General features: G+C 39.5%; 2 protein-coding genes across 6 annotated transcripts in view; one reads left to right on the forward strand and one right to left on the reverse strand.

Annotated features, from left to right (window-relative positions):
* LOC123963335 (glycerophosphodiester phosphodiesterase domain-containing protein 5-like) overlaps positions 1-9,561 on the forward strand; it is a 20,588-nt gene extending 11,027 nt beyond the window's left edge. For all 3 annotated transcript variants that reach the window (XM_046040125.1, XM_046040126.1, XM_046040127.1), the window contains exons 13-17: positions 4,716-4,873; positions 5,980-6,127; positions 7,696-7,778; positions 7,947-8,026; positions 9,331-9,561. In XM_046040125.1, the coding sequence (XP_045896081.1) occupies positions 4,716-4,873; positions 5,980-6,127; positions 7,696-7,778; positions 7,947-8,026; positions 9,331-9,413 (552 nt within the window). In that variant the 3' untranslated portion in view covers positions 9,414-9,561. The remainder of the gene's footprint in view (positions 1-4,715; positions 4,874-5,979; positions 6,128-7,695; positions 7,779-7,946; positions 8,027-9,330) is intronic.
* A 1,076-nt stretch (positions 9,562-10,637) lies between these two features.
* myo7ab (myosin VIIAb) overlaps positions 10,638-16,255 on the reverse strand; it is a 51,257-nt gene continuing 45,639 nt past the window's right edge. For all 3 annotated transcript variants that reach the window (XM_046039943.1, XM_046039942.1, XM_046039941.1), the window contains 8 exons: positions 16,130-16,243; positions 15,894-15,981; positions 15,671-15,777; positions 14,262-14,447; positions 14,037-14,153; positions 13,386-13,469; positions 13,164-13,283; positions 10,638-12,220 (listed from right to left, as the gene is read on the reverse strand). In XM_046039943.1, coding sequence (XP_045895899.1) covers positions 12,128-12,220; positions 13,164-13,283; positions 13,386-13,469; positions 14,037-14,153; positions 14,262-14,447; positions 15,671-15,777; positions 15,894-15,981; positions 16,130-16,243 — 909 coding nt within the window. In that variant the 3' untranslated portion in view covers positions 10,638-12,127. The remainder of the gene's footprint in view (positions 12,221-13,163; positions 13,284-13,385; positions 13,470-14,036; positions 14,154-14,261; positions 14,448-15,670; positions 15,778-15,893; positions 15,982-16,129; positions 16,244-16,255) is intronic.

Genomic DNA, 16,255 nt, shown 5'->3' on the forward strand with positions numbered 1-16,255 from the left:
TTTTATCCAAAGCGACTTACATTTGAGGAACAACATACAAACATCAACAGAGCATCAAATACAGATCTACAACTGACAATACATACTAGTAAGAGCAGTAATAAGTACTAGTAAGAGCTCATAGTACATATTGCATCAATGAGGTAAATACCTAGGGAAGGAAGTAAGAGTTAACAAAGTGCAATCAAAACAAAAAAAGTGCAATCAATACAAGATCATTGTAGGGGATAGAAGAAGAGCACAGGACGTGCATGTTAGAGGTTAGGAGTTAGAGGTGTTATAAGAGGAAGTGTTCTGGGAAGAGATGAGCTTCTTGAAGTTAGAAAGGGACGCCACTGCTCTGATGGCGTGTGGTAGCTCGTTCCACCATCGTGGTGTCACAGATGAGAATAGCCGGGACTGGGATCGCTTTGTGTGAAGGGATGGCAGAGCCAGGCGGCATTCGTTGGAGGAGCAGAGCAGCCAAGAAGGAACGTAAGTTTGTATTATGGAGTTTGGGTAGATGGGTGCAGACCCAGTAGTCACTCTGTATGGAAGCATTAATGACTTGAATTTGATTCTGGAGGCCACGGGGAGCCAGTGGAGGTCATTGAGTAATGGAGTGACATGAGTCTTTTTGGGCTGATCAAAAACCAGACGTGCTGCTGCATTCTGAACCATTTGTAAGGGTTTCACTGCACAAGCTGGAAGACCTACTAGGAGGGCATTGCAATAGTCGAGGCGAGAGATAACCATGGCCTGTACCAGAAGCTGGGTGGCGTACTGAGTGAGGTAGGGCCTGATTTTCCTTATGTTGTATAGAGAAAAGCGGCACGACCGAGAGACAGCAGCAACATGGTCTGAAAAGGACAGCTGGTCATCAATCATGACACCCAAGTTTCTCACCACCTTGGTTGGAGTGATGGTTGAGGAGTCAATTTGTAGTGTGATGTTATGGTGGATATATTGCGTGGCTGGAATGACCAAGAGTTCAGTCTTGGAGAGGTTTAATTGAAGATGTCAAGCCTTCATCCATGCAGATATGTTCGAGACAGTCCGCGATCCGCGCCGGGACGGAGGGATCGCCTGGCGGGAAGGATGGGTAGAGTTGCGTATCGTCTGCATAGCAGTGGTAAAAGAAGCCGTGCGAGCGAATGATCGGGCCCCAGTGAGATGGTGTAAATTGAGAAGAGAAGGGGCCCAAGCACTGAGCCTTGGGGCACCCCTGTGGAGAAGCAGTGGGAGGAGGATAATTGCCACAAAACATTGTAGGAACGCCCCGAGAAGTAGGATTTGAACCACAGGAGTGCTTTACTCGAGATGCCCATTGCTGAGAGAGCGGATAGCAGGATCCTGTGGTTGACTGCATCAAAGGCTGCTGATAGGTTAAGCAGGATAAGAACAGAGGATTGGGTTGCAGCTTTAGCTGACCTTAGGGCTTCTATTACAGACAGAAGAGCTGTTTCAGTAGAGTGGGCACTCTTAAAACCAGACTGATATGGATCTAGGAGGTCATTCCATGAGAGGAATTCTGAGACCTGTTTGAATACTGCCCGTTCAATAGTTTTGTATAAAAATGGAAGAAGAGACACTGGTCGATAGTTCTCAACTTGAGTTGGGTCAAGTGAGGGCTTTTTGAGCAAGGGTGTGACCCGAGCCCTTTTGAAAGTGGTCGGGAAGGTTCCTGAAGCCAGAGAATTATTTATCATGAGTAATTGTCGGGACCACAGTAGGAGATATGGCTTGGAGGAGATTCATAGGAATCGGGTCCAGTGGGCATGTAGTTGGACGGCTACGGGTCAAGAGTTCTGATACTTCGCTCTCTGTGAGAGGAGTAAACGAGGAGAGTGAAGAACCACTGACCTGGGAGGGCAGAGGAAAAGATGTAGTAGGACTGCTACAATGGTTGAGTTTGATGTTTTGGAGGATTGGCTAGTTATAGCCTCCACTTTGCCTGTGAAGAAGGCAGCAAAGGTATCAGCAGACAAGTTTGTGGGTGGTGGAGGAGGATTTAGTAGCACTTAAAAAAATGGAAAATAATTTCCTTGAGTCAGTGGCACTGCTAATTCTGTTATTATAGAACGTGGTTTTGGCAGCACTGATGCTTGTTGAGACGGAGGCTAGGAGCAATTGGTAGCCCTTACTTAACTTTGACAAAGTGTTGACTGCACCGAAGGTAACTAATGGCTGCACTACATATAGAAGCTAACGTGCTGCAAAAATGATAAACGTCATACGTAAAGTATGATGTATGAAGCAAAGGCTATGTGTCATAATTTATCTGTTTGCTGCAATGTGAATGTGCAAAGTAAGACTCAGCATACATTTCTGGCTCCAGGGGCCTGTATGAAGCTAGCCCCAGTTTGGAGCCCCTCATGTATTACCATTAAATTCAAGCATTTGTTTTTCAGAGACTCTTCAAACCATTTGGATGGAAAAAAAATATTCAGTTCAACTGCACAATAAAAAAAACTGTTATATCTTTGTTCTTTTTGTACAACACAAGAAAAATATACGTAATGATCCTACAGAGAATTACCTCCTGAATCTGCAGCTCCACCCTGCTTTACAGACCTTTATTTTTAATCTCATTGTTTAGCTGTTTGGCAGGGAGCTCTACTGTTCGATTCACTCTCACTGCTTTCATAGTGTCATATTTGGCCTCAGCAGGCAGCGCCAAACGGCAGACAGACACAGTTTGTGATTAGCTGTTGAACCTAAGAGTGTTTAGTAGCTAAAGAGATATATTTTTTTCACCACTTGGTGACCAAAAACGGACCTAAATAAGAGTAAATATTGGACTTACATTCACAAACTAGTGTCATAATGAATGTAGTACTTACTGTACTGAAAAGATTGTCTGCTCTGCCATGGTGGTTATTTTCTAAGGTTTCTTCAGACCCACAGAAGACATACAAGTATTTTCACAGTTAAATAATCGATCAGAAAATTTGTTGTTCAGAAAAAAAAGATACCAACTTCCAGGTTTTCGACTGTTAACTCAGAACAAGGTCAAAGTTTATTTATATAGCACATTTACAGTCACTACTGCCCCAAAGTGCTGTACAGAGAACAGCATAAGATAAAAAAACAACAACAAAAGAACAAGTTATTTGAAGACATCAACTTGGGTTTCAGGACATTTTAACTAAATATTTTTACTAATTCACAACATTTCGGTTGCAGCACTACAGATTGATTCTTGCTCAGTAACTGCTGGATGTGTAAATTAGCAACTGCTTGCAAACATATTCAACTTTTAATGTTATGCTCACAACTTGTTTCTGCTGCCCCCAAGTGGCCAAAAACAAAACTGTTATTGCAGGTGTAAAATGATCGATTTATCAGAATTGTCACCGTAATTGTTTCAACCAAATTGTGAGCTGAGTAGTAAAAACTTGTCAGTAGGACCGGTGAGAAATGAAGTAAATGTGGACATGTTTAATTCTGCTCTGTAGTTTAAAGACATTGTCACACCAGACTCTGTTATAAAAATTTGTCACTGAAACAGGAGTGAAACACGCTTGGTATCATTCACCCACCTCTAAGAATTCCCATAAACTCTTCTGTCCTCGTCTTCCCCTTTTTATCTTTCTTCTTGTTATCTCTTTTCCTCTTTTAGACACATTCAATACCAAGGTAGTTGCTTGTTAATCTGTCTGGATTAATGAATGAAACGCTGAGAAGAATTAGGTCTTTTAAGGACAAAAAAAGAACTACTTTTATTTGTTACCTTTTTTATTAACTAAATTTGTGTTTTAACGTGTGTATATGAAACTCTACTTAAATACTGTACTTTTTTTTTTCTCTTTCAATTATCTGACAGCTTTAGTTAAAAAGTTACTTTAGAAAAAAAAATCAAACATATGAAGAGCTTTTAAAATATGATGCTTTGTTAGATATTAGATGACAGTTTAAACAAGTATAGCTGAATAAATGATGTACATGTGGATGTGATATACAGGTACACATACATGTACACAGTGTGATGAGTGCAAAGGATGCTGGAATAAATAAGTATTATGTGCAGGTGTTGTGTACTTGAGGTAGGTGGATTTGGTATACAGTGTATATACAAAATGACAATATGAACAGCTCTGAAATGGAAAATGATGAATAAATAAGTGGTAACCAATTAACAGGTGGCTGATTAGAGATAGTTACTGGGTCTATGCACAAGAATTGATCCTGACACTAATAATCAATCTAATGATTTATAGTATCATATTCACAGGCTGTGTTACTTATGTTGTGGGGACGTAGATCTGTTTACCCAGTCATACTGTGGGGATTCGCCTTCCTTTTGGGTACAAAAGTGAATTCTCCAAGGTAAATCATTAAATTTTAGGTTTACAGTTAGGGTAAGGTTATGTTAAGAGAGGCAGTCTACATCGCGAGGGTGTAGCTTGTAGTGCACAAGTAAAATAATATGAACCATCCTCATCAAAATCTTAAAACAATATTAAAGAGATGCTGGTTATGCTTAAAGGGTGGAGGAATAAAACAATTATCCCAGCCTGTCCTCTTCCATATGCCATTCATATGGTCTCCCTTCCTTTTGTGACGAGGCTCGCTTGCCTTTGAGCTACTGGTCCCATACGATTGGAAATCAGGGTCGGAGTAGGCCTACAGATCAGGTGCGGTTGAGAGGTTAGGCAACTAGTGGTCTCCAGGAAATGAATGTAACAAGGTAATGTGATGGAAACACTAGTGTGTATTGGACACTCATTCCCCAGGTGCTGTGGCTGCCTTCAGATCTGCGTGCTCTGGTCCAGGAGATCGATCCTGAGCTCCAGCAGACATCAGGAAGTCTGCTCCCCCTACAGGAGCTCCAGAGGAACCGCATCGTCAAACTCAACCTGCATTACAGCTCCATGTCCACTGAGCTCATCAGGTGTGTCAAAGATTCACCTGGTATTTTGTAACGCATCTCGACTTTTGTGCCGGCAGTAGCTCATTTCGTGGTGGCTTGACTTGGGAACCAGAGGGCTGCTGGTCGGACCATTTACATTTACTCAATTGACAGACGCTTTTATCCAAAGCGACTTACATTTGAGAAACAAATACAAGCATCAACAGAGCATCAACTACAGCATGAAATCTACTACTGACAATACATACTAGTAAAAGCAGCAATAAACATTAGAGCTAATGGCACATATCACATCAATGTGGTAAATACCTAGGGAAAGAAGTAAGAGTTAACAAAAAAGTGCAATCAATACAAGATGATTGTAAGGGGATAGAAGAAGAGCACAGGAAGTGCATGTTAGAGGTTAGGCGTTAGAGGTGTTATAAGAGGAAGTGTTTCAAGAGCTTCTTGCCGTTAGAGAGGGACGCCCCTGCTCTGATGGCGTGTGGTAGCTTGTTCCACCATCATGGTGTCACAGATGGGAACAGGGACTGAGATTGCTTTATGTGAAGGGATGGCAGAGCCAGGCGGCGTTCGTTGGAGGAGCAGAGTGGCCGAGAAGGAACGTAAACTTGTATTATGGAGTTTTAGATAGATGGGTGCAGACCCAGTAGTCACTCTATGCAAGCATTAATGACTTGAATCTGTTTCTGGAGGCCACAGGGAGCCAGTGGAGGTCACACACTAATGGCATGACATAAGTCCTTTTGGGCTGATCAAAAACCAGACGTGCTGCTGCGTTCTGAACCATTTGTAGGGGTTTCACCGCACAAGCTGGAAGACCTGCTAGGAGGACATTGCAATAGTCGAGGCAAGAGATAACCATGTACCAGAAGGTGGGTGGCACTCCAGTCATAAGGACTGTGGACTGGTAGTTGGAGAGATGCTAGTTCTCCTCCTGGGCACTTCTGATGGTGCTCTTGAGCAAGGCCCTGAACGCTTAACTGTTTGGGTGCCGACCTACGTGGCAGCCTCCTTGCTGACATCTCTATACGATAATGCATGTGTACAATGTGTGCAATTATAACTCTAAATTTTGGGATTAATAAAGTTGTTGTCGTCTTCTTTTTTCCTCCTGTTGTGCACAGTGAGTACGCTGCCTTGAACATCACCACCAACCTGTATGTGATCAGCCAGCCGTGGCTGTACTCTCTGGCCTGGTGCACTGGAGTCCACTCGGTCACCACTAATGCTCCCCAGCTCCTCAGCACCATGAGCTCCCCTCTCTTTCTAATGGTAACAGTTCAGATACAAGTTACCTTAGCAGAGATCTCTAATCTTTAGCTGGTCCTATTTTAAGTGAAAACACTTACATAAAGGCTTAAAGGCCGTGAAAAGAGATTTTATTATTTTATAGTCAGCTTCTTAGTGATGGGTTCACACACAACACATTTTACTGCTCTACATTTGTCTGACAGCTTTAGGTTCTAGTTTGCAGATTATAGTCTTTCATCGTCTTCCTGTCCAGTGAAAACCAAGCAGCTCCACATTTGTATGTTTTTGATAAACTGAAGGATGAAGTGTTGCGTTAAAATCCTCCTCCTTTTTTAAGCTAAATGATCATCTTATAGAATATGATGCATTGCTGTAGATTAAACTACCCAACAGTATATAAAGTAGCTAAATTAGCATCTACAACTGCATCAAACACATTAATGCAGCAGTAATATAAAAATCCAGAATATAATCCAGATATAATAGTAAATACACTGGCAGGTACCATTTTACTGCATAATACATACAAGTACTTGAATTCAATTTTGCTGAGAACTTACTTTTACTTAAGTAAAAAGACTTTAACTCGTAGTGGATTCTTTTCACAGAGTCGTATTTGTAATTTTACTTTAGTTAAGTGCTCGGAATACTACTTCCACTACTATATGAGTTTGTGCCAAACAGTTTTGGTTATTTCATGGGAGTATTTGTGTTCCTATCACTGGTCTGAAGTGGGCGGGCACTCAGCTGGTTGACATCACACATTTCCTTCCACCAATTGTTGTCCACCAAACAAAAACGATCAAGTTTCCAAGGGAAGAGCCCTCCAGTGATTTAGGTTTATATTTCAATTAATTGTTTGGTCATTCATGGGATTTAAGTACATAGAGTATCACCAGACTTTTCTTTTTAAGGTGTTTACTTTTTTTGTTCTGGCTGATGCTAATTCACTTATAGTCCTTTTGTTCACTGCATTAAATGCAGACGTTATTGTGCAATATGTTATAGTAAAGTAATTATGTGTTATAAAAGCCTACATAATTTTTTTGCTGACACGAAATACTAATGTATCTTGCTGATGTTTAGGCTCAGTGTCACTGTGGTCTCATGTTTGACTTCATGGTTTATATTTATGTAACATTTAATTGAGTTGCAATGTGATTGGAGAATAATTAAATTTGGCTATTACTTTTAATGCATTTTATATTTATATATTTTTTTATACTTTGTAGCCTTTATATTTCTCAGTTATTCTCCTTCTTATCCCGCTAATGTGCCGATCGTAGTTTAACTGCAGAAACTCTCAAAACTGAACGAAGTTCTTTCTGAAGCTTTGGATCGGTCATGTGGTTTCATTTTACACAAGCTCCAACACACCAAACAGGAGTGAAACATGCTTTGGTATCTTTTAGGATGGTAGTTGTTTTCTTGTTAATCTGTCTGGATTAAAGAAAGTACCCGTGAGAAGAAGTATGCTGTAGACTTTAGTTTTGTTACCTTTTTATTAAACTAAATTGTACAACAATGTGTACAGAAGAAACTCTGACCTCTCTGCTCCCACACTGCCCCTTTTTATCTCTCTCTCTCAGAGTCCAGATGAGTATAACCTGATGTGGATTCTCACTGACCTGGTGTCCCTCGTGCTGATCCTCATCATCTTCATCTTTCACTGGTGAATCACACACACGCAGTTTAAAAACAAAGCAATTAGCAGGACAATCCTGCCTACATAGATGTTGTAGTGTTTTATTTTACCCAGGCAGGACAATGGACAATAGGGAGCAGTCTGATCTGAATAAAATGGGATTAAACAGGGGTCACATGTTGCGTTTGCTTGCAGGTGGCGGGAGCGAAGACTGGCTTTCTGCTCGGGCAGCGAAATCAAGCTGGATAACGGCACTTATATCAAGTTTAAAACCGGTAAGCCATTGCACAGAAATATTGAGTGAATCCTTTAGATACTTTGCTTTTTTTAAATGTCTCTTTCTTTGGTGGTCATCTCTATGGAGTTTCTCTAATTTCCACAGGCATCTACTCCATTGTTCTCTTTAGACTCCTGGACATTTAGGCTGCATACGTTATGATACAGACATGTTAATGTCACCTTTTATAAAGATGAAGAGTCAACTGAGGAGTAAAAGCTCATAACCCTATATTTGAACAGTTTGAATTAAACTGTCATGGAAATATGTGCCAGGAGCTTTCAATGTCTGGTAGATCTAGTTTGACATTTTGGAAAATAGACTTATTCGCTTTTGCTGAGAGTTAGATGAGAAGATTACTCCCAATATCTTTCCGGTTAGCTTAGCATAAAGACTGGAAAAAGGGGGAAACTGCTAGCATGGCTACCAGCACCTTTAAGTCTAAGTAATTAACACATTACATCTTTGTTTGTTTTTATCCGTACAAAAACAGGTTTCTGTTATCTTAATGTTTAGAAGATTTGAATTAGACCCACAAAATACACAGGAGACGTACTGTAAACATGTAAATTAACAGCATTTGGACAGTATCATTAAATTCAAAATTGGATCTGAGCAGATTCGTGTGTGTTTTTCCTGGCTTTTATCATGTGGGTGTCATTCTCATTTCCAATAAAGTTCAGCATATAATGAGGTAAGAGTTAATTTGCTGGTAAAGGCAGAAAGAAAAAATGGCTGCTACTCTTCTAAGTTGTTTTCTCCTGCTCTGAAGATGTTAACGGCATTGATGATTTTGTTACTTCTGGACCAAGGAATTTCAAAAACAAACGTTTTTACACTGCTGGCCTGATAACAGCCAACTTAGAACTTAATTAAAGTTGTTGATTAATTGATCATTCAACCGATCAGTCAACTTTGATAATCGTCAAAAAAATGCCAAAACATTAGCTGGTTCCAGCTTCTTAAATGTGGGGATTTGCTGCTTTTCTTTGTGATTTATGATAGTAAACTGAATATATTTGGGTTTTTGAATATTTGTTGGGCAAAAGACATTTGAAGAAGGCACTTTTTTTTTAATCAAATAATCAGCAAGACAGAACAATAATTTAAAATGTTTAAATTGCTGAAAATATTATGCTTAATTATGTAAGGTCTGCTGCTATAGCCTTTTTCCCTATTGGACTTTGGACTGTCCCACTTCCTTAATGCTATTTCACGAGATGTGACATCTATTACTTTCTTTGTGACTGAAATCAAACAATATTTTTTTTAATCCAAACCTTTCTGACCTTTATATTACAGAGATGAGTGATATATGGTCAGTGTCCAGCGCTAACTCCCAAGCAGAGAGGACACCCACCCTGGCAATCGTGACTGAGCACTAACATCTGCCTCTGAGAGGAGCAAACCTGGCAACATGAGCCTCCATCCTGCCAACCCTGAGCCTCCATCCTGCCAACCTGGGACATCTCAGCACGTAACATTGTCAAGTACTTTCACTACTACAATGAAATAAAGTGATGGAAACATTTATTCACTTTGTTAGTAGCTGTTCAATCAAATGTTTTTCTCAGGCTGAACTTTTAAGGGATTTTCCCTCAGAAAGGACAAGGTTTAGCTTTTTTTGGAGACCAGCTGACTGGACTGCTTAATCTCTCTCCAGCTACATCAGTCCATTAATTTACAGCAGTGGTTCTTAAACATCCCCACCCGAAACAAGGTTCAGGTTAGCAAAATGGCATCAGAGGACTTTTGTTTATGCTACCACATGAATCATTCATGCAACGTTAGGTCTGCTCAACATTTATGACCCCCCAAATTTAGTCAGCAGCCGGCTAGCTTACCATAAAGCCTGGAAACATGGGGAAACTGCTAGCCTGGCTCTGTCCATCGGCAACAAAATCTGCTTATCAGTTTGTTTAAGCCATATAAAAAGTAGGAAATGAAGTGGAAAATGACAAATTGTGGTTTTACAGGCGTTATTTGTCGGACTACTTCTTGGCTGGGCCAAAGTCGTCCATACTGGTTGCCTGGAAGCCTCACAGTAATGACAAAACTCCATGAACTAATAGAGGCACAATTTCTAATTAAAGTCATGTTACACTTCTTTGATAAAGACCTGATACTTTGTGATAATTTTTGTGTATTTACTACAAAGAACTACTTCATCCTTATCATGTATACTATACTTTTTTTTTTTAGGAGAATAAACTGTAAATAAAACATTCACTAGATACATAGCCCCCAAAAAAGGTGGTGTCGGTACTTTTTTCAGCCCTGAGTAGTGTCTGCAGGCTTCTTCAGGCTTCATTGAATTCACAAATCACCTGCTGCTTGTTAACATTAATCACGGATGAATGTCACGTTGATCAGACCACTGGATTTTAATTTATTCTGTCTTTTGCCCCCAAAATAAATCACCACGTGTAGTGTAAACCACATAAAAATAAAATAAAAAGATTCCTCTAAGTGTATAATGCGGCATATCAGTATTAAAGAATATTTGCAGAGTTTACTTGCATGTCTTTGAATGTTCAGTGTGGTCCTCTGGCTCCTTGCAGGTTACAGCAGTGCAGCCAATATATTTAAGAAAAATGAACGTCTCTGTGCTCTTTGCAAAATATAATTTATTCATGTCTACATCAGGATATGTGGTCACATTATGGATGAAACAGTTTCTCCTTTAATACATGGTCCAAAAAAAAGTATTACGATTATGAATCGATGCTTAAAAATTAACGCTAATGGTTCATACATTTAGAAAAAAAACAGACAAATGAGCATAAAATCAGTCAACATCTACAGTTCTTCTGTATCCACGAAAACTGTCTACAAATAGCCTAACTAAGTCTAAGTGGTGTTTGTACTTTGTGGCACACACATGGTCTGTTTCCTTGCACATGCATGACTAACAATGCAGTAAAAACTCATCAGATTGTATTTAAATATGTTTAAATCAAGTTTGCCTCGCAACAGCACTTGTGTTTCTTAATATGTCCAAGTTTGACTGATCTGAAGGGTAATTTGCTGAATGATAGCTTACCTTTGGTGTGGTCTATATTTTTAAAGAGATTTGATTTAAAACACGTTAAAGTTGCTCCATATGTGATGCTGGTAAACTTATAACGACTCTGAGCATAAAAAGATGTGTTTGGAAAAATTAAGCTACTTACAAGATAAAGAAATTAACAAGTAGACTTCTGTTTTAGGGGGTGTTTAGATCATAGTTGTCTTGGGATTCTTTGGCTATTTCAGTTCTAGGTGTAATGGCGCATTCACATACAACTTGAATTTAATTTTTGCAGTAAGTGCTGCAACACGTTGCTGTGATTTAATTGCAATAAATGGATGAAAATGATGCCAAAATAACTACATGATGCTGATTTGTTAAAAATATGAATTCATGCTTTGTCTGGTCTGTACACAAGATGACAAGCAAACAACTTTTAAAATGTTTTTTTCTAAATGCCGTTTGGAATGATCAGGACTATGCTAACTTGTCTTAGTAAAGTACGATAGCTGGAATCAAGTAACAGACACACATTTTTTTTTTTTTTTTTTAAACTTACTAGGTGGTTTCCTCACTTTACTTTAATTATTAACTCTGAACTCCTCCTGCTGGTAAATGGCTCAGTATCAGAGCAGAATCTGGTGCAACTGCGAGTGTTGATTTTCACTCAGATCTTGTTTTTGTAACTTAAACAAGAAGCTAGAATACGGCTTTGTTGTCTTTACACTAGTTGCATTGACAGACTGTTCCATAAAACTTTACAGCACGAAGATAATAAACTGAGAAACCTCAGAGTGTACAGTGACTATAGTGCTTACAGAAAGCCGTCCAAATTGTCGTTGTGTGGTATGGTGAGTCGTTTAAAGGCAAGAGGTGAGTTTTAAGACAGGGCCGATGCATAATAACAGGAATGAAAACGTTGGCATTACAGAGTTACAGTTAACCGCCACTCAACTGCCTTAATAACCACTTGGTGGGACAATTTAAACAACACAGTTTGTGTACATGTATTCACACAGTGCATGTGGGCGGCTGCATGTGAGAATGCAGGATTGATTGACCGTAATCGATGAGTTTCCATCCCTCTGTTCACTTGTTGTTCCCCCGGGAGGTTCGCTGTTTGGTCATGGTCGTCAGCATCTGGCTGATGTAAGAGGTCAGGAGGTCGTCCATTTTGTAGCCCTGAGGGGTTGGAGGTCAAAGGTCAGACATACTGTGCTAAATTGATGTTTATTTATAGATGTATGGCTCTATTGCTCTTTTTTTGTGATACGCTTTTCACTAAAATGTAAAATTATCAGATAACCACATGTTTTTGAAATGGTCAGAAGTATTTCCTGTGATTTTAAAATGGTTTCATCCTGGTATGAAATAATTCTTTACCCAAAGTTCCTGCTATTTCTAACTATAAATTAAGTTTGATTTTTAAAATGGAACACACATTTCTGATGGTATTCTTTCAGATAGAACAGTTTAAATACGGGGTTAACGGCACATTTTCAGACAGCCTCTTTTAGAAAACATTCATAAGTAGGGCTTCCATCCAAATGAAGCATGTTGATTAAATGAAATAATCAGTAGGAAGCGCTAATTCTCCAGTTGGTGCCAATTAGTGATGGGAATTATGGTGGGATCTTATGGTTCCCAAACGGCACTGCTGTGTTCAAAAGTGTAATTTGTTGTCATGCATATAATTTTCTGCAAAAGGGGGGACTGGCACATCACTAGGAGCCATTAAACTATTGCAGATAAATGTAGTCATTGAAAGAGCACCAAAAATTATCATGTTAATTTTACAGTCTCCTTCCACACAAACCTGGAGCAACGACAAAGTACATTTACTCATTTAGCTGACGCTTTTATCCAAAGTGACTTACAATTGCTATATATGTCAGAGGTTGCACGCCTGTGTCTTGCTCAGGGACACAGTGTCTCACAGTGGATTTGAACCTGGGTCTTTCACACCGCTCCATCACCACCCCTAAAGTACAGATGAACTGTTTAAACTCTCACATTTTTATTTTAAGCTCAATGCCGAAACCTTCATTTTCCGGTTATTCTGAGCGGTGTCGTGCATCTACATCCCTGCATGTTCATACGTGTCGTATTAAATTCAGTGTCTCACCAGTGAGGTTTCACACAGCAGCTTGCTGCCTCTGACCAGGTTCCCGATGGTGATGTGGAAGTACGTGTTGCCGCTACTCCAGTTGGAGATCTTGGTGAAGGGGTGAATGGTGAGGATCTCCTACAGGAAATAAAACAAGTGGTTTGAGCAGACATCCTTTTGTTGGCAGAAACGGTACTCTATGCACACATACATGCATATAAGGAAATTAGACTGACCCACCTTAGACTTGGGATCAATGAGACTGACTCCATGTTTGTTGATTGCTATCAGGAGGGTTTCTGGGTAATTAGGATCAGTTGTTTGCTGCAGAAAGAATAAAATGGAATAACTAAACACACTACGTTACACAGTGTTTTAAAAAGTGCTGGAAAGTATTGTATAAGTGCATTTACCCAAGTACTATCCTTAAGTACTACTTTGAGGAACTTGTACGTTGCTTTGCTACTTCACACTTTTTACTCCTCTACATTTATTTTAAAGCTTTAGTTACTTTTCAGATTACTAATATAATCAACTAATAAATTATGTAATATTAGGTTAATATACCTAGCGGGATATAATGAAATTAAAATTAGCTCCACCTTTACCAGCTTCAACATTAAAGTGATATTAACGCAGCAATAATTATTATCCAGTAATATAATAATTCTGAAATGGGCCATTCCTTTTGATACTTCAAGTATATTTTTATGCTAATACTTTTGTACTTGTAGTAATACAGTGTAGTAATACACTACTGTTACATGTATTGGTAAAATGTCTGAATACATCTTCCACCACTAAAAAAACAAAACGATATGCAACAACTCCACAACTTAGATTTATTTTCAACTTTTTAAAAACAAATTACTGTAGTCTTAACATCGTTACCTTGACTTCAAAAAATGCAGAACCAAACGTGGGCCACTTGTAAATGATTTTGAGGAAGGACAGTTTGGCTTCTTCTCGAGTCTTCCCTGAGTGCTTGTTGAACAGCGACATGATGGACTGAGGGTGAGACACCCAAAAGACAAGGAAGAGAAACATTTCTGAACACTCACATGGACAGTTCAGCCACGAAACTTTGATTTATTTTTCTCTAATACGTCCTCTCACCCTCTTCCAGTCGTCGGGGGACAGATGTCTGATCTGGTCCTGAGGAACGAGCTCCTTCAGGATCTTGGAAATATTGTGGAAGTTGGATTTATCCTCCTCAAACTTCACCCTATAGATCAGCGCTGCCAGCTGGTGCACCTCCTCCTTCAAACACTTGTGGTAGCCTCGCAGATACTTAGGCAGCTCCTGGAGAGGGAAGACAGCCTCTGTTCAGATACTGCATGTTTGTTTAAACGGTGAATTTAATGGCACGTAAACTAACATTGTTCCTAAAACTCCATTAAAATAAACCCGTTACCCTTTGTGCAGCAGCTGTGCTCCGTGCACAAATACGGCGCACACAGTAATTTTGGACACCCAGCTCAGAATAAAGGTTTCCTGTTAAAAAGGTGTCAATATAAAGAATGTAATCTATTTAATGAATAACTTAATACACATTACAGCAAAGTGAGAAACCACTAGAGGTCAGTACAAGTGCTCAGACATAATGGTTGTAGTTATCAGACACAGAATGAGGAGGCATTCCCCACTTTTCAAATAAAAATAATTCCTAGGGAAATTGGCTCATTCTAGCTGAGGTATGTGGTCTTATTTAGCCATACAATAATTTCAAGTTGGCTGAGGACACAACTCGGGATTTTAATCATCTAGAGGCAATTTGACATTCCAGCGTCTGAACCACGTCTCTGATCTGCCATCTTCCACCCTGATTGGATTGGCTTGGCTTTGTAGGCGGGATTGAGAATCATCTTCCTGCATAGCTTGCATCCGTGAAAAATAGCAGCAGATAAATGTACTTTTTACTGCACTACATTTGTCTGACAGCTTGAGTTACTAGTTACCTTTCAGATTACAATTTTTCATACCCTTTCAGTCCAGTGAAAACCTTATATCTTAAAAGTTTGATTATATATGATGTTTCTGATAAACTGAATGATTAAATGTTCCTTTATTGGTTGAGAAAATTCTCCTCCTCCTTAAACTAAGTAAACTATTTAAACCCCCCTTGGATCAGCTCAAAAATGGATCATCACAAAGCTGATCTTAGTGATAAGTAGTTCTCACAGTACAGCAACTCTACAAACATGCTTTCTCTCTCTATCTTACTCTTCAGAGTACAGTCTAGACCTGCTCTTTTATGAAACGCGCTATGAGATAACGTTTGTTGTGATTTGGCGCTATATAAATAAAATTGAATTGACTGATCATTTTATAGAACATGATGCATAGCTGTAGATTAAACTACCTAACAGGATACAAAGTTAAACTTAGCATCTACAGCAGTAAAATGCAACGTACACAAGATTTTGAATGCAGGACTTTTCCGTGTGGTATTAATACTTTTACTTCAGTAAAGGATCTGAGGACTTCTTCCATGACTGATTACAGCTGTTAGAGAGGCCACTCACTTGGTAGTAGTGGAAGATGGAATCAGCCATGGAGTCTTTCCCTGGCACAGTATTGGTCCACAGCTTCTTCATGAAGAACACCTGATACATCAGTGAAGGCGCCACACCTACACAGCCAACGCACAGATGGGACAAGATTACAAGAAGATAAATAAATGGGAAGATACAACACACGTCCATTACGTTTCCTTTTCTTCCTTTTAAAGTAAAGCTTTTATTTTACCGTCTTTGACATGTCTGGCTTTCTTGATCCAGTCAGTCAGGTGCCTCACAAAGTCGAAGAAGAAGTCTCCATCGGGCACACTAATGACCTGGAGAATCAGAAAATCAAAGTGAAATTCTCTAAAAAGCTTTCGAAGATGTTTATGCGGCTCTCAAAAACATGTGCTTTCTGTCAAAGACAACCCTTAACTGCTGCAGTTACTAAATCCACATAATCAGGCTACAGATTGTCTTCACCTTGTCAGTGATCTTCACAAAAAGACTGAAGCCTTCGGAGGATTTGAGCAGAAGACGTCCGGAGATGTTGTGGCAGAAGTCTTTGGCCTTGGTGCTCGACTCCACTTCAAACACCTGTTAACACAA

This window comes from Micropterus dolomieu, linkage group LG23 (genome assembly GCF_021292245.1).
Source record: "Micropterus dolomieu isolate WLL.071019.BEF.003 ecotype Adirondacks linkage group LG23, ASM2129224v1, whole genome shotgun sequence".
NCBI lineage: Eukaryota > Metazoa > Chordata > Actinopteri > Centrarchiformes > Centrarchidae > Micropterus > Micropterus dolomieu.